Genomic DNA, 23,317 nt, shown 5'->3' with positions numbered 1-23,317 from the left:
TAAGTAAATTCAAATGATATTATAGAGTGGCATGTTTAGATTACTAAAATAAAGGGGTATGAGTAACATAATTGTAACCATTTGCTACAGGTGATTCACCTAAGAAATATCTGTGAAGGGCTATAATTCAAATGGCAAGGGTGGGCCTTTAAATAGTAGTATTTTGAAGGTTCTTAGTAAGCAATGAAAAACAAATAACTAGATTCTTAAAGTTGTTATTTAAATAAATATGTTGCATTTACCCTTTAAAAAACTAACAATGTAACAGTTTAGTAATTTCAGACATCTGCCCAGGACTCCTGTTTTGAAAATTCAGTACTTATCGTCTTTTAAAATGAAACACGAGGCAAAATGATTTAAACTTCTATGAGTAACTAGATAAAGTTCTTTCAGGGGAGGCAGAAGAGAATGGTGTTAATGGAAACATGTTACTAGTATAGTCTCACCCAGAAAGTAGTCAATGCCCATTCTTTTGCAATCAGATTTTTGTGCACAGAAAGAAAAGCCTATTTCAAGTCATAACTGTCTCTTAGGTATAGAAAGAAACCATCTTAACAAGGGTAGTAAGTGTTATTAAATAAAGCCAGTCACAAAATAGGTAATTTTGAGTTCAGTACAATACAGCGAAACTAAAAACAACAAATTCACGAGTTGGCAAAGACAGATGCATTGAAATCATCTCACCAATTCTCTTTCATACATAGGAACAGTGAAAACAGTTATTGCAAACTGGTGCTTGTTACTTGCAGGTATTCCATTACTGAGTTAATTATTTCTAATCTACTAAAATTGTTTTGCTTTTTTTACTAAAATTGTTGATATGAGAATAACTATGCTTAATTTTGAACAACTGACTTTTGTGTTTAAAAACAGATCAAGCAAATGTATAGCCTGGTTGCATATTGTGGGTGATCGATCCGTGACTATTTGTAATAATCAAGGATTTGCCAAAGGAAAAGGAAAACATCACAGTGATGTATTTGCCACCAGTGCTCTAGAAAATCATCATAAATCCTTTAATCATATTTTGCTTCCTGGGTGATTCAGAGTACAAGAAAACTCAACCTTAGCCACAAACATCTGATCAAAGGTGAAACAACAAAAATGAAGTATGGCTTCGGGAATTAATTTCATATATATGAATCATACTTACAGGTCCCATAATAGTTGCTTGCCAGTGGAACACTGAAACAAACAAAGGAGTTTTGGAGTCATTAACAAATGTTCAAACCTATATTATTAATGATAGCAAAATCCTAGCAAGAGAGCAAAGCTTACAGTCATCTCCCACAGGTCCAGCTGAACAATGAGCAGGTGGGTCCCGTTGTAGATCACTTAATTCCTGAAGCAAAGCAAAAATACTTTAGGTTAATCATTTTTCCAGTGAAACAAACATAATAGTCTATGAAGACATAAATTATTTAAAATAATTTTAGGCAGTTCTATTCAAAATATGAAAACAGAAAATGTACTCTGTTACTAATTGGTAGAAGAGTATGGCAAGTATTAAATTCCTTCCTGAGAGATCTCCAAACCCTAAAATATTAAATGGATTAAAATATTGTTTTTCTCTAATATCCCCTAAGACAAAAATATTTAGTAAGTATCTACTGTATGCAAGGTAATTTATAGAATTGCTATATAAGAACTGCTATAAGAATGCTATACTATACTGTAAGAATAGAAAAAGAACTTCAAACGTTTACAATCTAATTTCGGAGTGATGACTCACAGAGAAGTGGATATTGAAAGAACAACCTACCTGAAGGTTAAATAGAAAGAAAGGAGATAAGTCAGGCCATCTTTGGAAGCATAGCACATTGATTCATATGCTTTCTTCTGCTCTCAAGGAAGCAAAGGAAGGATCAGGGAAATAATACAGTTTGGAGCCAGTCCTGGGTTGGCATTCTAGTTCTACCATAACTAGCATCACGAGCCTGGGGGAAATCACTCAATTCCCTTATCTTCACCCCAAATATGAAAGGTATAATAAATTCAATATAAAAGATCATACTTTAAAAAAAATCATACTTTGGGACTGAAGTACCTACTTTAGTTTGGAAGATCATTTGAGGCAGTGGCATCTAAATCAAAAAGTAAAGGAGTGGGAGTTCATTTTGGGAGATATGAGTGACACCGTTAAGTAGACTAAAAAATAAGATGAGACTAAAAAAGTAGGCAGAGGCCAGGCAGAGAACTGAGAACAATACACATCATACTAAAGATTGGAGGTTTTAGGAAGCAGTATGATCTGATTTAAAAAACAGCTGTCTGGCCTTTGTATTGAATGGATAAGAGATGAGAAAGAGGAGAAGCTATTAGTTACTAAAGGAGAGAAAAATGAGGGCTTGGTGTAGAGAAGCAGCTATGAAATAAAAGTGGACAGAAATATTTTGAAGGGCCAACTTCTCACAGGATTTGATGATGAATTATATGTACACAGGTAAGGAGAGAGGTCACAGCCATGTATCATGAAGATTAGTGGCAGCTAACATTTACTCCTTGTTTTATTGTCCTAACCATCCTCTGAGACAGGTGTTATCATGCTCCCCATTTTACAGATGAAGAACAAGGCATCACACTTCACTGTATGCTCACAAAACTAGTATAGGGTGGAAGCGGGATTCACACCTTGGTAGTCAGACTGGTAACCTTTTTAGCTTACAAATGTACAAATGTGGATTCCATTTAGAAATGGGAGAATACTAAAAAGACAAGTTTGTTTGGAAAGGAGACATATTGAATTGGTGATCCCTGCGGTGTCAAAGGAGAATTTAGTTCAGCATGTAGGTCTGGGGCTTAAGAGGACTAGACTAGAAATTGGAAAATCATTATGTATACCAGGCATTTAAACCTGTTGGAATGATATAAAACTTTTCATGGTAACACATGTAAACTCTATTTCATCCAATCTAAGATTCTAACAACCATAAATGACATCCTTATTTTTTGTACCAGTAATTAGGGAGAAAAGCTATCAATTAATTTTAAGACTATATCAATTATAAGATGCTATCTAGATTTTAGAAATGTTTAAATAAAAAATATAAGCACCTTAGAACCCTTACAATATGGTATTACAACGAGTTCAATGTTCTAACAGAAATAAGGAAAAGGATGGCTAACAGTGTTCTAACAGAAATAAGGAAAGGCTTTCCTAAGAAATTCCTAAGCTTAAAAACTGAGCCAAGTGCAGACTCTGGTCTAGTTCTTTCAAGTCTTCTCCAGTATATCTTGGTCTTTTCATTTCTGTTTTTGTTTCTGTTATCTTCACAACTGGTGCTGTACCCTTCTTCCTGATTAAGAATTAACTAGCAAAGTTAGCAGTTTCTTTGGTCCAGGTGTAGTTAAACAATAAGAGGGAGATTTCAATCCTCAACTTAGTGATAATGGTTAGATTAAAAAGCAAGGCTCTGAACTTCAAATTCAGGTGCCATACTCACTTGCCACATGATCTTGGGCAAAACATTATTTTCCCCTCTCCAAACCTTAGTTTTCTGTAACGTAAAGTGGCATTACTACTTTTATCCATAGTTTCTGTAACAGCCAAGAGAAATGATACATGTGAAAAACCGCAATCTCTGACATGTACTAAGTATTCAAGTAAATGTTAATATGGAATGGATAACAACCAGCCAATTCTCCAGTAGCAGAATGCAACTATTTAACCAGTTTAAATACCTGGGGGAGGAGTGTTCCCAAGTCACAGACCCATTTTAGATGACTGTGCTTTATTTAATAGTTTTCTAATCTGGGCTTTTAGGAGATTGCTTCTGAAAATATTAATCATGTTGAGTTTTCTAAACATTAGTGTAAATGGGTAAATGGGACTACTTTGCCCTTACTTTATGCAGAAAACTAGTTATTTTGAAAATGAGTTTCTGTAGTTAAAAAAAATGAAGTTATTTACATGGATATATTTTTACAGAGAGACTATATATGTGAATAAGTCATACCTATAAATACACACATATATTTTATATACTAACAAAAAGCCCACAATTATACTTTATTTGTAATATTATGTTCAAATTTCAAATGTTAGACTGTTCTTCAAATCCCTTTAAAATAATACAGAAAAGTCAAGGTTATCTTGTTCTTTTATTTTTGTGCCCTGATTCTTTTTTTCATTTTTAAAGATTTTATTTCTTTATTTGACAGAATGAGAGCACAAGCAGGGGGAAGGGCAGGCAGAGGGAGGGAGAAGCAGGCACCCTGCTAAGCAGGGAGCCTCACAGGGGGCTCCATCCCAGGACCCTGGGATCATGACCTGAGCCAAAGGCAGACACATAACTGACTGAGCCACCCAGGGACCCCTTTGTGCCCTGATACTTCCTCCTCTGCTAGGAGCAGTTTGAACTCAGGACAAGAGAAAAATCTCACAACTGAACTGCAAAGGTCAGGTTCTTAAGTTGTCTATTTAAAGCTCACTTATTATAGGAAAGAGGAAGCTGAACAGTACATCAGACATTCTTAATAGTGAGACTGATCATTACTCATGAATAGTGACATTAATGCTTAGGTGAAGACTTACACATCCTAGACTTTTTAGGAGTCTAAATCTCTAATGTTCTATCCCTTTCTCAAACCATGTGTCTAGAAATATGCCCTGTTATATTTGGAAATATGTAACTAAACCTATGGTACATCGGTGCAGACAGAATGACCAACTGAAAACAAAAGGCTCAATATATACCCTCCTTCATCCACAAAAATAGATCTTAAAATTGAAAAAAGAAAAAGGAGGAATTCTGAGATGTGCTAAGAGGGTGAAAATATATAGCAAACAAAACTACAACCAACCAAAAAAACCCCACCCTTTTGTTCTTAGCCTATTCGGCAGCCAGTATACTTTTAGGTAAGACACAAAAAACCAAGAACTACTTATATTGGTTAAATTCCAATTTAGTTTACTCCAAGATTCTCAGAAACAGTCTTAGAATTTGATTCATGGTTTTTCTGCTTTAAATGGCATTCTTATTTGCCTATTTCTATCACCATAGCCACATATGGAGTATTAAAAATAATTTAGTGAGTCCTATGTTATTTCAAGCGGAAATTCTAGGAATAGTCATCTCTTCCTTTGCTCCTCTCTCCACTATCTATGTAAGAATTAACACTGAATTATACCAACTGCTCAAACAGTCAGGTCCTTACCTAAGAGCCAAAGATTAATTCCACATTCTCTCTACTCATGGAAGCCCCTCTAAAGTTCGGTTTACTCTGACCCTGGCTTTCACTTCCTCCTACTCCACCAACTACCTTGAAATCTAGGATGCACTCCATAGGTAGCCTCCCAATAACTGTTTCATTAGCCCCTCATCTAGGCCTCTTCATGGCCTTGCTTTTACCTCATGCTATTTAAAAGTAAAACGTCTCAAGGAAAAAAAAAAGTCTCAAAGACAAAGCATTTAAAACCATTTATTTTTAATTAAGAGGTATATGTGTATGTGTGTTTGTGTTACAAAAGTAAAACAAAGTAGTGCTTTGTAAAGAAAAAAAACCAGAGTAACGCATAAATAGTCAAACACCCACAGGAATTGTGGTCACCAAAACCAAACCATTGTTTAACATTAGAATATTTCATCCACAGCTTTGGAGGAAAATGAACACGTCATTCACTGTTGGAGGGAGTGTTAAGACACATCCTTTTGAAGGGCAATTTGGTAATAACTGTGAATGTGAAAAACACATATGGTCTCTGACCCAGTAATTTCACCTCATAGTAATAACTGTCCAAATACCCAAAAATACATGTATCAGGATGCTCAGTGAGGCAGTTTACTTAACTATGAAAAACCAAGGATAACTTAAAGCTCCATTAATAAGAGAATGGTTTCATGATACAGCCACATGATGAAACACTGTGCAGCCATTGAAAAGAATGAACTAGATCTGTATATGCTACATTAAAAGATGTTGTGTGCCTATAAAAGTTTTTGAGTTAAAAATTCAAGTTACAGAAGGGTATGCCCATTAGATCCCATAACATATACACATACTATACATGCATACAAAATAAATAAAAGGATACACACCAAACTATTAGCTATAGCTATTTCTGGGAATGAGTTGTCACTTTTCATTCATGTCTTCTATATTATTTCAACTTTTTAATAATACTTTCATAACTTTTTAAAGAAAAAAGTGATTTTTTTTTTACTCAGGTTCTTAGACGTTTTTAAAAACTGAAATAACACTGGTATTTTTCATTATACCTATAATAAGTATCTTCTCTTGTCACTAAATAATTTTTATAAGACAAGGAAAGATTGAGGAAATGTCACAGATTAAAGAATATATATACTAAGACATACCAATTAAATTCAATGTAGGATCCCAGACTGGATCCTCAAACAAGAAAAGGACAGTTGAAAAACTGGTAAAATCTGAATTAGGTCTGTAGTTTAGTTTATAGTATTGTACTTTATGTTACTTTCTTCATTTTGGTAATGTAAGTTGTAAATATTAGGAAAAATTAGGTGAAAGATACACATGAACTTTATTATTTTTGGTAACTTTTCTGTAAGACTAAATTTATTTCAACACAAATAATAATGTAAAACTTTTTTTATATATTGCCAAACTTAATCCACTTTCTTTCTCAGGATTGCTTCTTTTCCTGTGTCTCCAACATCTGTTAATGGAATATTTGTCACAAAGTCACCAGGTTCAAAATTTCAGCATTGTTTTGACTCTTGTCTTTCTCTTATCCATCATCTATATATAGTCAGATGAGAATACAATATACTCTCAATACCTGTTCTACTGCTCACTACAATTTCTTCAAAAACCAGGTATAGTACAACTATAATTGCTTCCACAAACTCTATGCATTATTTGCAGAATAATCTTCTAAAAAGCACAGCTCTATTTCAATCTTCCTTTAGAGAATTTCAGTGGCTCCCCACTGCTTATTAAAATCACACTCAACCAGTGAAGGCTTTCCATTACCTAGTTACCAGTTTACATGCTCAATTGGGTTCCCATTCACAAACTTGCCCAATAATATTCCAAAGAACTCCCTTCAGTTTTCCTAAACGCTTTCAGGAGGCCTATTAGGTCAATGTTAGTTTCACAATAAAACTAAGATGTTATTTACCTTTTTCACTCTCAATGAGTATACAGTAGAGTTTTCTAGTTATACGACATGTGATATTTTAACAGACTGAATTCCTCAGCAGATGTGAAAATTCAACTATTTTCTATAAGCCTGACATAATGAGATCTGAACATATGTAAAACAATGCCACTTCTCGGTTGTTTTAGAAAAGTTATTCTTTTTTTTAAAGATTTTATTTATTTATTTGAAAGAGAAAGAGAGAGCATGGGAGGATGGAGCGAAAGGGAGAAATAGTCTCCCTGCCCGAAGCAGGGAGCCTGAAGTGGGGCTTGATCCCACCATGCCAGGATCATGACCTGAGCTGAAGGCAGAAACTTAACAACTGAGCCCCAGGAGCCCCTGGAAAAGTTAATTTTAATAAAAATATTATTTATGTTTACATAATAATTGTTATTTCTAAATTACTATTTCTAAATTTGTTTTAGTTTCTCATATGGTAAATATTAATAGATATAATCCATACAAACAAAAAGCTCTCTGAAGTCCTAAATACTTTTTTTTGAGAGAGAGCACACAAGCAAGTGGAGGGGCAGAGGGCGAGAGAGAGAACTCCAAGTATGAATCCAAGACGACAACCTGAGCCGAAATCAAAGAGTTGGATACCTAACCAACTGAGCCACCTAGGCAATCCCCTCAACACTTAATACGAGGAGGTCCTAAGACCAAAAAGTTTGAGAGACATATAGTCAGGTTTCACCTGATTACTTTGATATTACATGGCTAAGTTCTCTGGCCTTTGTAATTTTTTTCTTCAAAAACTAGTTCCTATTCCCAAATTATACCCATTCTCCTTAACAGTGGTCATCTTCTCAACAGCCACTTTAAAAACGTAAGTTTTGGGGTCAGACTTGGGTAAAATCTGGCCTTGCACTAACCCTTCCTAGCTGTGTGACTATGGGCAACTTAACCTCTTTGAGTCTCAAAGTACCTCTTCTGGACATCACTGATAACCCTGAAGAACTATATTGACAAATGAATGAAAACACAAAAGTACCGGGGCACCTGAAGGGCTCAGTCAGTTAAGCGTTGGACTCAGGTCATGATCTTAGGGTCTGAGATTGAGCCCTACCATAGGATCTATGGTCACTACACAATCTGCCTGAGGTCCTCTCCCTCTACCCCTCCCCTCACTGACTTGTTCACTCTCTTAAAAAATAAAATAAAATAAATCTTTAAAAAAAAAAAAACCCAACAACACAAAAGTACCTACCTCAATACCTGGTATGTATAATAAGATGCTTAATATATACCAAATTTCTTCCCTCCCTTTCCTCTTCTACCAGAAAGCTTTTTTTTAAACCAGGACTTTAATGCATTTTATTCATGGATTCCTCCACAATACTTATTAGCACAATGCCTTTTATATAAGTGTGTGATATTTGAGTTAATCAATAAAATTTAAGGAATAACATGATCAGCAAGGAATAGACATTTCAAATTTCAATGTTCTTAGAAATACAAATAATTAGATTTGACAAGAGGATCAGAATCAATTCCTTATGTTGATATGCAGACTGCATTTAATAAAAAATATCATAATAACAGGTGTTAAGAGAGAATAGTGCAGTTCACTTAGAAACACTGGGATGGCCCTTTAAGTAATATATAATTAAACCTAAAAATGAATCTCAAAAGAATATTAATCATTAAAATGTTAAAAACTCATGCTACTGCCACAATTATTTTCAATTTACAGAATGTATGACATTCTAGCAAAGTAGCCAAAGCCATAGAATATTCTAGTTACAAATTTTGGTTTTGGTTTTTCTGGTTTAGAAGACCTCAAAACTCTAAATATTCCACCCTTACTGTTTATTTAGGATGCTGCTGACCTACTGTCAGGATATATAGCTTTTAGTTGCTTTTCCAGGAGGAGTTAGGAGTTTGTGCTGAGTTGATCAGTTTTAAAGGAAAGTTATCTTCCAAACACTGGCAATCCGTGGTAACAGAGCTGTCCAGAAACAGGGCTGCAGTTCATGGCATAGACAATTTTTTTGTTTTTGGGTTTTTTTTTGTCCCATGACCAATTTAACCAGTTGACTAATTATAGAAGTTTATTAAGCATTTCCATATCTTTTCTAATAGGGATCATGACTCTGTTTTTATACTCTCATCCCAACTCTACCCTCCCAATGTTTTAAAGACGTAGTGGTATCAAATTATGACACTAATAATCCTCCTAAGTCACTGGTCCAACATATTTGTTGATGATTACACTGACACATGAAATTTGAGGAGAACTGATTTGCAGAAAAAAAATAATTTCATAAGATATAGTTTAAAATGTATAGGAAAGAGGTCTTCTAGATTCTTAGAAACTTAGAAGTAATTGTATCTCCAAGAAAATACCTGTAAGAATAGCTATACACTTCAAGGGTCACCTTCTGAATGTATTTATTCAAATTTAGAACACTCTAAGGAGTTCTAGAGAGTTTTTCCTAGGACAGAAGTGTGATCTAGTAAGGACTGGCATGAAATATCTTGACTGACCCAAATTACCTTCCAAATAAAAAATAAACACAAATATTGGGGCACCTGGGTGGCTCAGTAGTTGAGTGTCTGCCTTTGACTTGGGTCATGATCCTAGGGTCCTGAGATTGAGTCCCACCATCAGGCTCCCCACAAGAACCTGCTTCTCCCTTTGCCTATGTCTCTGCCTTTCTATGTCTCTCATAAATAAATCTTTAAAAACACACACACAATATGAAACATTAAAAAAAAGGTTATAAGATCTAGTAAATTCTAAAAAGCCACATATTTTGCCTCAGAGATACTTCCTACCCCAACCCTTTAAACCTGTGGCACTCTACAATACTGTACTTAAATATAAGTAACCCTTATTTGCAAAAAAGTGGATTGCTAGAGCACAGAAAAGTTAATTTTTTTGTTGTTTCTTTTTTCTTTTGTATTTGCTAGTTATTACAAGTAGCAGTCAGGGCTGCTGCATTTTGCCACACAGGGCATAAGCCAAATCCAGAGGATATCTTTCACATACTTCAATGGTGTGCTTCCCTAGGGCTCTACAAAGTTTCACTGTGGACAGTTAGTTGCACATTAAAGAAATGGACAATAGGATTATCACTGTTTTTGATAAACAAATAGCACTTCTGATGAGGAAGCAAAAGTGATGGTGTTTGACATCTGAGTCGGACCGTGAGCACTTATTTTGTCAATGCATTGCAAATGGAATGAAAACAATGGCAAACTTAGCATTCAAAAATTAAAAGTGAAGTCAGTGGCGTTCTAGTGGAGGAAAAGAAAATTTTTTTTCAATAGATGGTCATTTGGGTATCCATATGGTAAAAAAAATAAATAAACCTGGACCTCCCCACCTCAAATCTTATCCAAAAATCAATTCTACATAGATCATAGGCTTAAATATGAAGGATAAAATAACACTTCTATATGTTTTTTTAAGGTTTTATTTTTATTTTTAAATAAACGTTTTTTAAAAAAAAACACAAAATGACTTCATGACCTTGGAGGAGCACTACCCATACGAGAAAAAATGAAAAATTTGCACTTGACTAAGATCAAGAACACTTGTTCATTGAAAGACACACTAGAAGTGTTAAAAGGCAAGCAAGCCATCAAATAGGAGAAAATATTTGCAATACATATATCTGACAAAAGACCCATACCAAATATGCAAAAACTTTATCTATAGATCAATTTTTAAAAGACAGACTTGAATAGACATTTTATAAAAGATGCTACCATAAAAAAAAAGAAAGAAAAAGAGAGAGACTATACAAGTGGCCAATATACAAATGAAAAGGAGCTCAGTTTCATTAGGCATCAAGGAAATGTAATTAAAACCAAAATGCTATGCCACTAAAAACCCAACAGAATGGTTAAAATGAAAAAGCCAGAAAAAAGTGTAAGTGTTGGCAAAAATGTGATGCAATTGGAACTCTCATGCTGCTGGTGGATGAGGGAAAGTTTGACATTCACTACCAAAGGTGAATACTAGAATACTCAATGACCCAGCAAGTTTACTGCCAGGAACATACTTAACAGAAAAATGTAGAAATCCTGTAAGATACCAGATGCCTAACAAACAGTGAGGCTAGTTATAAATCCATATATGAAAAGAATTCATTATAGTAGACACACTGTGTGTGTGCATAATGTATATTTCATTTTCAGTCACTTTTAAAATCGAAAATTGAAATACATAGTTGATCCAATGTCCTTCTCCTTTGAGACAAAGTAAGATTAAAACAAACCAACCTTACACCTAAACACAGATCAGGCAATAAGTATCATCAAACTGATTAAAGTATGCCCCAGACAAAACAATTCTATTCTAATGTGGTTAATACTCATATAAAAAAAGAACTAGGGTATTTAAATTTCAAAATAAAAGTATAAGACATAGGGGATCCCTGGGTGGCTCAGTGATTTGGCGCCTGCCTTTGGCTCAGGTTGTGATCCTAGAGTCCCAGGATGGAGTCCCGCGTCGGGATCCTTGCATGGAGCCTACTTCTCTCTCTGCCTGTGTCTGTCTCTCTCTGTCTGTCTCTCTGTGTCTCTCATGAGTAAATGAATAAAATCTTTACAAAAAATAAATAAAAGTATAAGATATAGTAATGAAAGGTAGGTTACAAGATATTATCCTATATTTTGACTGGAACTATAGAAGCATTGTAAGTCCACAAAAATGTATACTTAATGTATTTATATAGCTTTACATGGCTAAGCACCTCTATTCTAGTTCAGATTTCTATAATCAAATAGACACAAAGGAAAGTACTAAGAGATCTAAAACTGAATTTTAAATTGGCACAGATGGTATGTTTATAACTCCCCCACAATATGCTGAGTGTTCTCCCTAAAACCAACCTAGACACAGACCCTGCCTCTAGGGAACTTAAAATCTAAAAGTAGATGAGGTAGCCTAATTCAAAGAAAGTAAGCAAATAAAAGGAAACAAAGAAGGGAATGTAAGAGAAGAGAGGCCTGCATTAATCTCTCAACTCCCAGAAGGGTAACAGTCCAATCTCAACAGTAGAGAATGAAAACTAACAAGTCAGAGCTGCCTTATTTACCACCACACCTAGACACTATGCAGTAAATACTCTCTAAAAAATTATGCTGACCAGGCTGAAAAATGCTTCGCTGTTCTCTAGCTTCAACATTCAGACGGTCTAAATCTCTATAACAGATATAATATATACTCCACTGGATGTGTGAAGGACATTAAACTGCCTGTGAATAGGGACTGATTTACAGTCAAAAATCTAAATTACTGAATCCAAAGCATATGAAAGCATTATTTCAAAAATCCTGGCTCAACAGACAATTAATTTATGTGACACAATCATCTTTACCTCAAAACTCCTAAAACAAGACAGTGATTGTTACTGGATTGCATTTTTGATGTTGTCTCTAAAGGGATATATGAGCTATATTTGGTTTATCTGTAAACATTTCATGGGCTTACAGTTCAGACTCTGATCTCCTTATCCAGCTGACTAGAGCTATTCCAATAGAGAGATATCAAACAATCGTCAGAAAGGTCTCCAAATACAGAACCTCTTTAAGCCCTTGAATTAAAGAACAGCTTTATTTTTAACCATGTAGATTCTTCCTGGAAGGCTTCAAAATGCTGATAATATCCAATTAATCAAGTTATAGGAACCAAATTCACTTCAACAAACTGGTCCTAGCTGCTTCACCACCTCTTTGGATTAGACATCTCTGGTAAAGGCTATTAAAAAATAAATTAATAATAATAATAATAATGCAGCTAAATTCTACACAAAAGGAGATGAAGAAAGCCATGACGCCACTGACTTTGTTGCATCAAAATAGTATTTTTGAATCAGAGCTATAAAGAATACAATTTAGAATAAACATTTGAGGTCAAGATTAGGGACATTATTTACCCAATGTCTCAGATCTGCAACCACTTTTCCCCAGTGTTTTAAGCAGCTGTAATGACTTTCAATTTCCCAAAATACTATCTTGCCTCTAGTTTAAAACATAGCTTCCTCTTAAAGAGAAGACTTCTGGTCACCTCCTTTATATATATTTCCATCATAGGAAGTATATAAGTAAGAATGTATCTTAGACAAACCCAAAGTATCCCAGTAAAAATTGTGTTTCATCTATTTTATGAAGTATTATGATAAAAATATACTTTTTTCCAGTAATCCAAACTCTAAACCTTAGAATCACCATGTGATTCCTTCTTCCCTTCATGTCCCACCCTACCCTTCTACCTCCTCACATTAATCAGTACCAAGTTGTTTAGAATGTCCAAATTTCTCCAACTCGAACAGTTCCAGGATATAGAAAAACTGAGGCCCAAAGGGCAAAAAAGTCTGAGAGAAGCAAAAAGAGACACTTCCAGAAGCCAAACGTTCGAACTAGGAAGACACTATTGAAGTATCTGAGAACAGACTGGGTAGAAGGATTCTGAAGAGACTGCCTTGACTATTGAGCCTCAGAGATCTGATTTGAAAGGCCAAGCAGAGGTAGACATGTGTGGGTCAGACCAATTAAAAAACGCCAGGTGGTCGAAACACCTTAGAATTTTTCTCACATAACCCTCTTTCCAACTGTCCTCTGCTACCATCCTAGTCAGACCCCCTTTGGATCTCACTTGAATAAATGCAATGTCTTCACTGACTTGTCCTATTTCTCTACCAAGACATTGTATTCAAAATCATCTTCTCAAAGTACCATATCAAATGCTTTCAATATTTCTTATTAGCCTTAACAGAAAAATTTTAATTCCTTACAATGGCTTATCATCATCATGGTTCTAGCATCTGACTCCTTCTCTCTTGCCTTGTATCTGCAATCATTTTCTTCCAATACTCTCTGTACCAGTCATAACTTAAAGTCCCCAAAATGCTATCTTGTCCCTAGTTTCCTTTTCAATAGAAGACTACTAAGCACCTCCTCCCCAACCCCACCCCCCACACTCACTGGCTTTATCTACTTTTACCTTTATGTCTCATCTTAAACATTTTCTTAAGGTTTTCCTTGAACCCTTCAAAGGGTCCAGGATCTTCCCAGAGTACTCTATACTCCCCTTTTCATGACATTCATCAGATTTGTAATCACAAATGGTAAACATTCTTATATTCTATGAGGGCAAGAATGCATACCTAAAAATATGATTAAGAACATTACTTCCTTAACTCAAAAAACTTTAACGGCTTCCTCAAACTTCTGCATTAAGGACACATTTCTCAATATGGATCTTCAAGGCCCTCCACAGTATGAACTTTTATGTCTACTATTCCCCCAAATACTTCCTAAAAGCAGGACTATCTGTTCATTCCTAAACAAGACAAGTACTTTCTGGTACCTTCAATTCTGTACTTTCCTTTATAAATCCTGTCTTTAAAAAATGCTGCGCTTTCTTCCAAACCTATATCCAATTTCATCTTCTCCATAGAATTTTTCCTGATCTTCCCAATGAAATTTGGCCTTTCCTACTTTTGACTCTTTCTGTTCAAAGTGCGTTATATTTTTCTTATGGTACTTTCCTTACCCTTAATAGTTTTAAATTTCTTAGATAATACTGGTTTTATATCACTTTTCCATATTTCTCATTTCATTTTGTATATGCCTTACATACAGAAGGTGCTGCATAAATGCATTAACTAGAATTCAAAAAAATCTACTAAATGTAAGGTAGTTGTATAAGGCAGTTTTCTAAATATGTGGATAAAACAGTCTTTAAAGTATAAAGACACCTGTGAAACAGATGGAGGCTAAATGGAATCAGAAAAGCTTGTTATGATACTGCTACAAAAACAGAAATATATCTTATTTGCATCACAAATAACTGCTTCTTAATCAAAGAGTAAGACATCTTAAAAGACTCATTAATCTTATACATTAAGATGCCAACATTTATTTCAATTCTGACATCTCAAAGTAAATAGAATTTTAATTCAAGTTTCATATAGCAGCAGAGCACTGCCACTGCTCAATATTTGTTTTTGTAACCATTTTTACTGTTAGTTGAACAAAACAAAAAGCAAATAACATTATTTAGGGGTGCCTAAAATTATAAATCAGAAAGGACCACAGAAATTATCTAGTTCAAGGCATAACACTTCTACATAAAGAAAATTAAAAATTAAAAACTATGAGTTTCTTGGCCAAGGTCACAAAGCCAAAGCTTGAACAAAGGCTCAGACCATCTGACTTCCACTCCAGCACTCTCCGGGACCAAAACAATACTCACCTCAAGGCTGTAGTAACTAGAGCCCATTATTCTCAATCAACATTGGAGCCAACAATGCTCCAGCACTCGAATTAAGGCCATTTGCACAGTTTCAGCTGTGCTCAAGAGAAACAAAAGTGTGAGGAGTAAGGGAATGAAAAGGCATTCTTTTTATCTTTTCCTGTGAGCTTATATTTTATAAAAGGTTAGAAATGAACACTACTCTGTAAGCTATAAGGAGGAGTGTTTGTGATCAAAGACACTGAGAGGCAAGAAAAACATGATTGGAAATTATGTACAACTTTTCAAAATGCATAATAGAATTTTGACACACAACACACAGCATTTTCAATGCTACATTATCAAAAGCTACCATTTACTTCAGAGTAATCAAGAAAGACGATGCTTCAGGAAAAAAGATGAAATGATAAAAGCTAGCAGCCTATTTCTTAAAATCTACTTAAAAGACAAACATATCTTTCAATATTTATCAAATATTTGTCATTAAATATCACTTCTTACATTTCTATCCCATATAACTGGTATATGGTAGGAACTTAGTAAGTCTTCACAGAATAAGTCAATTAGTCTTTGTATCACCCAGAACTATTCTTGAATATTGTGGTGTAAATCAATCACTGTAAAAAGCTACAACTTTTAGTAGAAAACAATGAGCACTGAGAGTTTTTATCAAATAGATCTGTTTCCAAGGCTACAACATTTGACATTACGTGTATGTGTGTGTACCTGTTTGTGTGTGTATATATGTTCATTTGCTCTCTCTACATATACATACATACATGCATATATATATATATGTATGGACATGTGGCATGTATTTTTTTATAATATTTATTTTTTCTATGGATCTTATGTTATGGAACAGTGATTTCTGAATTTTCCTTATAGCAATTCATAACAAAATAACCCAGGATTACATACATCACAACTGAGTACACATATACACAGAGGGATATAAATATATAAAAGTTTCATGAAACAGTATTAACCTTATTATACCTAAAGCATTAATATTTTATATTTCACTTTTTAAAATGCTGTTTGTGACCCACTAAACTGGTTTCATCACCCCAGTTCAGGAAGCTGATAAAAGTACATACAGGAAGACACTGGGAAGGTATAAACCTTAGTTTGGCATTCATTCCTTAGAAATAACCTAGGCTCTAAAGACACCAACCAGAAACTGGCAAAATGAATCCTAGAAATTATTAAACATTTTCATTCAAAAGCTATGTTGAGCACCTGAATGGCATCATTATTATGCAAGTAAAACATACAGACCATATTTTGGGCCATAAAACAAGTCCCAAAAATAAATTTATTTATTTATTTATTTATTTATTTATTTATTTATCCAAGTCCCAAAAATTTAAAAGGAGTCAAATAACAAGTTCTTCACGGACAATGGAATTAACTTAGAAATCAATAACAGAGAGCTATCTGTAAATCATAAATATTGGGAGAATAAATAATGTACTTCTAAATAACTCAAGGGTTCAAGAAGAATCAAAAGGGAAATTAGGAAATATTTTTAATTTTTAAAACATTTTTAATACTTAAATGAAAATACAACATATCAACATTTGGGAGAAGCATAAACACAGGCCAGGGTTTTACTGGTTTGGAGAACAATGAGCCCAGGCCATCAGGTCTGTTTGGTTCCCTCTAAAGAAATCCAAATTCTGCTCACATAAGGAGGGTGGTCACCTGGATTGAGAATCATCACATTATTTGTACAACTAAGGAAGTTTAAGATGAAGGAAGCAATACCCCAACCTCATCTCTGTTGGAAAGGCTTTCATAAATCTGAAAGGGCAGACTGGGCATCTAATAAGCAATGTGGTATCACTGAAGGAGAAGAGCCACAAAAAAACCCCAGAATAATATGAATAGAGAAGTGGAAGAAACATTCAGAGAGAGGATGGGTAGCACTAAACTGTAAGCTTCAGGATGGTAGCTTCCTCCTCATACTAAGGACAACTCCTGGAACATAGTAGCCTCTAAAACTGTCTAATGTGGGATCCCTGGGTGGCGCAGCGGTTTAGCGCCTGCCTTTGGCCCAGGGCGTGATCCTGGAGACCCGGAATCGAATCCCACATCGGGCTCCCGGTGCATGGAGCCTGCTTCTCCCTCTGCCTGTGTCTCTGCCTCTCTCTCTCTCTCTCTCTCTCTCTCTGTGTGACTATCATGAATAAATAAAAATTAAAAAAAAAAAAATAAATAAATAAAAAATAAAACTGTCTAATGTGTGTGACTCAAACCTTTACAGATTCATCCTAGAACCAGAAAAATGCAGAGGAACCTAAGCTTCTAAGAGGCCATCTCTCGACCAAGACAGGCTAGAAATAGAACCTGTTTTGCCTTCAGACAGACGTTCGGAGGTGGTCTGAGGATCTTTCCCATCCCCTAAAAATCTAGATTATATACTCTACATCTTTTATTCCAGCATCATAGGGTTAAGAGAACATGTATCTCCATACCTGTTTTTAATTAAACATAGTATCAGTTCAACCACTGTTAAAAAGAAGTGGGAAGGGAAGAGAGCTAATACATTATACATAACCATTAATTCCGTTTCGATGGAAAGTATCCATTCTATTATTTTGATTACTGGCACTCATTAAATATGTTTTCTATATAAATTTCAGGGAACTAAAGCAAGTAAGGATGCTATACTGGGGGCAATCCCACATCCTGCTAAGTTGGTTTTTATAATAATAATATGTGTTTGGCTTCCTAAAATAGGCAAAAACGGCCTTATTTAGATCTATGCTATTTCCACAAAGAAAGAACCTCAGAACTCTTAAACTACAATAGGTTATCTTGTTTTTGTTTTTTTTTTTACACCTCTTGTGATGAAGAAGGAAAAATACATGATACCAGGGCAAAAGGAGGAAGATTAAGCTTAATTACAAAGATTTAAAAGCAGAAAAATTCACACGGTGGCTTGTTAGAAAAAGAACACTTTCTTCCTTTCATCTCAAGGCAAACCACTTCATCTACCATGAAGCATAAATATTGTGTTCTTCCTTTAAAAAAATTTTGTTAAAGTTACATCTTTTTTTACTGAAACAATCTGGAATCTTAGATAATCTTGTAATCTGCAAGTCTTCCTAACATTTGTACAATCTGAACAGTCGACTGCTATTCAAAGCCACTAGAAGAACTAAATAGCTGTATTAATTCATAGTTTTCTCAAAAGAAAACTTCACAATGAAATGATACTTTGACAGAACATTTCTAAATTACAATTTTTCTAAATCCTTTTGAAGGGGAGAAATCTTAAGTGATAGAACAAAAATAAACAAAACTGTATCATTCATTTACCATGTTTAACGATCCAGTGTACATTACTTCAGAGCAGAGATTTACAATGCACAATCAACACACTGAGTGACCCATGATTAAATATGCCAAAGTCTTAATTATAATACCACTTTACATGTGTATAGAACTGTCCAGTTGGCAAAGCACTAATATCCATAAACTCATTTGACTCTATAGGTCTATCAATTTAAATACAATAGATATGAGTCCATTTGGATAAGAAAAGCCACGTACTAAAATGGTTAAGAGCATGGAATTTGAAGCCAGCTATCTGGTTTCAAATTCCAGCACTGCCACTTACTAGATACATGATTCTGGTACATTACCCAACATTTCTGTGTCTTAGTTTCATCATCTATAAAATGGGGATAACAATCATTTCTACCTCTTGGGCCCACTAAGGACTAAATCAATTAATATATGTCAGACACTTAGAATAGCATCTTTCATAGAGTAACTAGTACATATTACACATGCTGGATGTACTTAGTGCAGTATCATTGTATGTATAGAGAAACAAGCTAGTTAAGTCACAGAGCCAGAAATAAAAACCGGATCTTCTTCTCTTTGATGCTCTATCCACAGAGAGCTGGGTTATTTTCTTAAGTATCCTTAAGGTTTTCTAGACTGATGTAAAGAGTTTAATGTGGAATTGCACAAATCAAAAAATTCAGCAGCTCAAAACATTTATAAAGTTGTACTGTAATCTGTTTATCTATATATATTTAAGTCAAATTGATTATTAAAAAAGCAAATATTCCATTTTGAGGACAGAACTGTACACTAAGGAATAGTTATCTGTCTTGCTATATTTATAAAACAAAATGCTTGTTTCACTTTTCAAAAGACCAAAAAGGCAATAAAGCCTATCATAACATGTTAGTATAATGATCATTACTTCAATTTATCAAATTTTAAAAATCTAGAAGTAAATATACAAATGATATATTGTATCATTGATCCTAATGACTATATTAGGATCTCCTTTTTTTTCCCCTGGTTTTCAAAACATTCAGTATTATGATACAACATTCATAATTTTAAAAGTGATTTCCAAAACAAGTTTATCAAGGACTAAAAATAGCACTGATAAAAGAAACATTTAAAAATAATTCTAGAAAATAAAAGATGCCCATCTGAAAAACTATCCTCTTTTTTCAAACATATTTTAGGTGTCTCTCCTCAGACTTTGTTTGAACTTTTCCCTTTAGTAATTTAGGTGACTGTGATAACATCTTCCCTGTATCTAAAAATAGGGCATGGGTGTGTAAATTTATGAGCTGAAATGCAAAACTGACACTGGATGTCTAAATAAGAGTATTAAATCATTTAGCATACTCTAGTATAAAAAATAAAAAAATAAAATCGATTTTAAGCACTGGTATCTACATGCTTTGTATATAAATATAATTTTAATTCAGTCATCTTTAACCTTTTCATATGAAGTGAAAAATGTGAAGTCACAAACTTTTTAAGACTTTCTTAAATATGTCAAGTGACTTTTTCAGAGATTAACTTGGACAAAGCACTCCTTCACTCCAGGCCTCAGGTTCCTTCTTTGAATAAGAATGGACTACAGCATCAGTGGTTCTCAACCTTCTTTCCACTCCAGTCCATCTGGGGGATTCCCTATCTCTTCATTTGCAGCAGTGGGGACAGTCTGAAAATGTCCCACAGATATTTCTGATACACTACCCTGGAAGCTGGCCCCCTGCCCCTGCCCTCCACTCAACTCCAAACTGCAATTCTCTGAGGTTCCTCACAGCTTTAAGGTCTGACACTTTAGGTACAAGAAATGTACAACCCAATGACCTGGAAGGTATCTGACAGTTATTTTAATATATTTAAAAAGAAAGGCCAAAAGTTAATATGTATCTTCTTTCCTTGGAATACGCAGGATTCAGATACGAATTTATATACCAATGATACCAAAGAAGTTCATGATACCAAAATGATACCAAACTGTTCATAAGGCAAACAGCACACCTTACTTGGAATTGGCTTTTAATCAAGAAGGTGTGAAAAGTAGAAGTGGAGAATCAAACAAAATAACATTCCTTAAAGTTTGAAGGAATGATATGAACATGTGATTAGTGGAAAGGAGATTTGTGCAAGTCAACTTTTCTGATAACAGAAAAGGAAAGCCAAAGACTGGCATACAGAGATCGGATGTTATGGGATCCTCAATTTATTCTCCAACGTATCAATTTGTTACAGGCCTAAATCAATTCTATGTGATTTTTTTTTCTTACCAGACAATTCTGTTATAAACTAATAATAACAGCTAATAAAAATATGACTTGAGTGTATTCCAGATTATAGATATAAGCCAAATACATTGGTTCAGCATGATGACTGACAACTGCCCCGCAAAGTATTTACAAATAGTGTCCATTTTCTTTGAATGCCTACTTACTGTGGACAAATTCTACATTATTTAAAACCTATTTTATAAGCCAAGTCTTGTGAAGAATTCTCCCAAGTAGGAAAGAAGGAAATGGAGTTTTAAAACTTCTTTGGAACATGTGTATTTTTCAAATCAAATGTAAGCCAAGATTACATATTATTAATAAGCATACAAGGTATGGCAAAGATGCTGATTAGGGCTTCAAAATTAGGGTAATTTTGAATGTGTAATTGCATTATCTTCAAATCAGAAAACAATCAATAATTGGGGATTGTTAGCTTTATGTTTTATAGTGAGAAGACCCTCAAATGTTATACGCACACACACAAAAACCAGGATTCTACAAATTCAATGTTTGAAGAAAAACAACAAAAAAAGGCTGGACCTGGAAGTTGCTGTCCTCTGTACCAGAAGATGACACCAGTACTGACAGAGAACACAATGTATATATTTCCATCAGTTCATGCCTTAAAAGGTTAATAAATATTTTCTGTAGCATTGATTTCTTCCCAAAATTATTTATGAGACAGCTGTCTGTTATTGGCTTAACTTGCTGAAACACCTCCCCATTTAAAAATAAATTCTCAACGTTCTCCATATAACTATAAACCTTTTTAAAACTTGTGTCAGTGAACAGACCCATAACCCAACAAGAAATAAAAGTGAACAGAAAAAAAAAAAAAAAGCCCCAACCTCAATTTTGTAAGATGTTCACATCTGAAACAGTAGCAATACAGTATTATGCAAGAGAAGGCAATCCTTTGGGATGGATAAATATTTGTTGAATGAATATATACATTTCCTCCTCATTCTATACTCATGTGTCAAAGCATCAAACAACTTAAATTGTGGCAGTTTCTGTTGTGTCTCGAACTTTATATGTAAGTTTATCATGAGGGGAAAAAAAACCTGTTTGGCTTGACTCACGATGAATCACAGCCAGGAGGTCATCTTGTTGTGTATCAGCAACTATGTTTTCACTACAGCTATGTGACCTGAAGTGGCAGCAGAAGAGGCACCAAAATAGAAGACACAAGAGGCTTCTCCTGGCTTCTGGGCCCCAAATGGGCTTTTCCAGCCCGTTCGGGGATCTGAGCAGAAGCCAAACGCAGAGGACAAGAAAAAACCCACCGCACCGAGGAGAAAGGCTGCAGGCCCACCACACCTTCCTTGCCCTCTCCGGGAGCCCGGGGAAGCAAGAACATAAAAGAAAGGGCTTAAGAAACGGCATGGAGAAAACACAGCATGACAGGGGCCACAACTAGACCAGTGCAGGGCAAAATCCAGTTGTTACGGTGAAGAACTGATTTTGGGAAGGTCTGGAGCCGGAGGAGGATCTCCACCCAGGGACTCCCGGAGCAGCTCCGGCGCGAGCTCACAGCGGGGCCCCCGCCTCCAAGTCCGTCGGGCCACCCGGGACCTGCCCCTGCTCCCACCTCACCTGTCCAGTGCCCGCTGGCCCCGCCGGCATCTCCGGCCCCCGCTCCCCGCCCACCGGCCCCTTCTGTGCCCTCCCGGCGCGTCTTTCGCGACCATCGCCGGGGTCAGCGTGGGCAGGGAGCCGAAGCGCGCCCGGTCGCCCCAGGCCTGGCCCGGGCACTCACTTTCTGAATCCTCTTCAGCGCCATGGGTCAGGGAGGGCGGCGGGGACACCAGCCGGCTGGGGGCAGCTACGGGGCGCGAGGGGCGTAGGGTCGTCACGGGCTCGACTCGCTCCCTGCTCGGCCGGCTCAGCCCGACGGGTCCTCGGCTCGCTGCTCGCTGGCTCGCTGGCTCGCTCCGGGCGCCGGTGCCTGCTCCGTGTGCGCCCGAGCGCGAGTGTGCGCGAGTGTGAGGGCGGGGACGCCGGCGAGACTCTTTTGTTTCCGCTTTTGCTTCTGGGAAGGAGCCTGCGCCCTCCCTGCCCGCGCCCCGCCCCGCCCCGCCGGGCACACTGGGAAGTGTAGTTCCAGCCCTGTCCCCGGCCGGCCGCCCCGGGCGACGTCGGCTTACTCACCGCTGACTTCAACCCCAGCCCGGATTCAGAACTGTGCGGTCATGAGTCGGGTTTCTGCAGTTTGATTTTGATCAAATTATGAACTTCAAGGGCCCAATCTGTAAAATAGGGAGAACAAATTAGCTCGTAAAACACAGGGATCTCCAATAGAATTTCCAATACAGCCATCCTGTTATTTTTACTTCTGTGGAGTTCACGGTCTTCTCAAAAATGTAAATCGCCTAAATTGCTCACAAATGCAGAGAGACATAC

General features: G+C 35.9%; 1 protein-coding gene across 2 annotated transcripts in view; it reads right to left on the bottom strand.

Annotated features, from left to right (window-relative positions):
- UBE2D1 (ubiquitin conjugating enzyme E2 D1) overlaps positions 1–22,927 on the bottom strand; it is a 31,169-nt gene extending 8,242 nt beyond the window's left edge. The window contains exons 1-3 of one of the 2 annotated variants that reach the window (XM_025434089.3): positions 22,674–22,927; positions 1,279–1,342; positions 1,154–1,185 (exon numbers count right to left, since the gene is read on the bottom strand). In XM_025434089.3, the coding sequence (XP_025289874.1) occupies positions 1,154–1,185; positions 1,279–1,342; positions 22,674–22,697 (120 nt within the window). In that variant the 5' untranslated portion in view covers positions 22,698–22,927. The remainder of the gene's footprint in view (positions 1–1,153; positions 1,186–1,278; positions 1,343–22,673) is intronic. The other variant, XM_049108769.1, reaches the window with a different exon arrangement.
- Positions 22,928–23,317: the final 390 nt, after the last annotated feature.

Source organism: Canis lupus, chromosome 4 (assembly GCF_003254725.2).
Source record: "Canis lupus dingo isolate Sandy chromosome 4, ASM325472v2, whole genome shotgun sequence".
NCBI classification, from domain to species: domain Eukaryota; kingdom Metazoa; phylum Chordata; class Mammalia; order Carnivora; family Canidae; genus Canis; species Canis lupus.
Note: the sequence above shows the minus strand (reverse complement) of the source record. Positions and strands in the feature narration are given on the sequence as shown.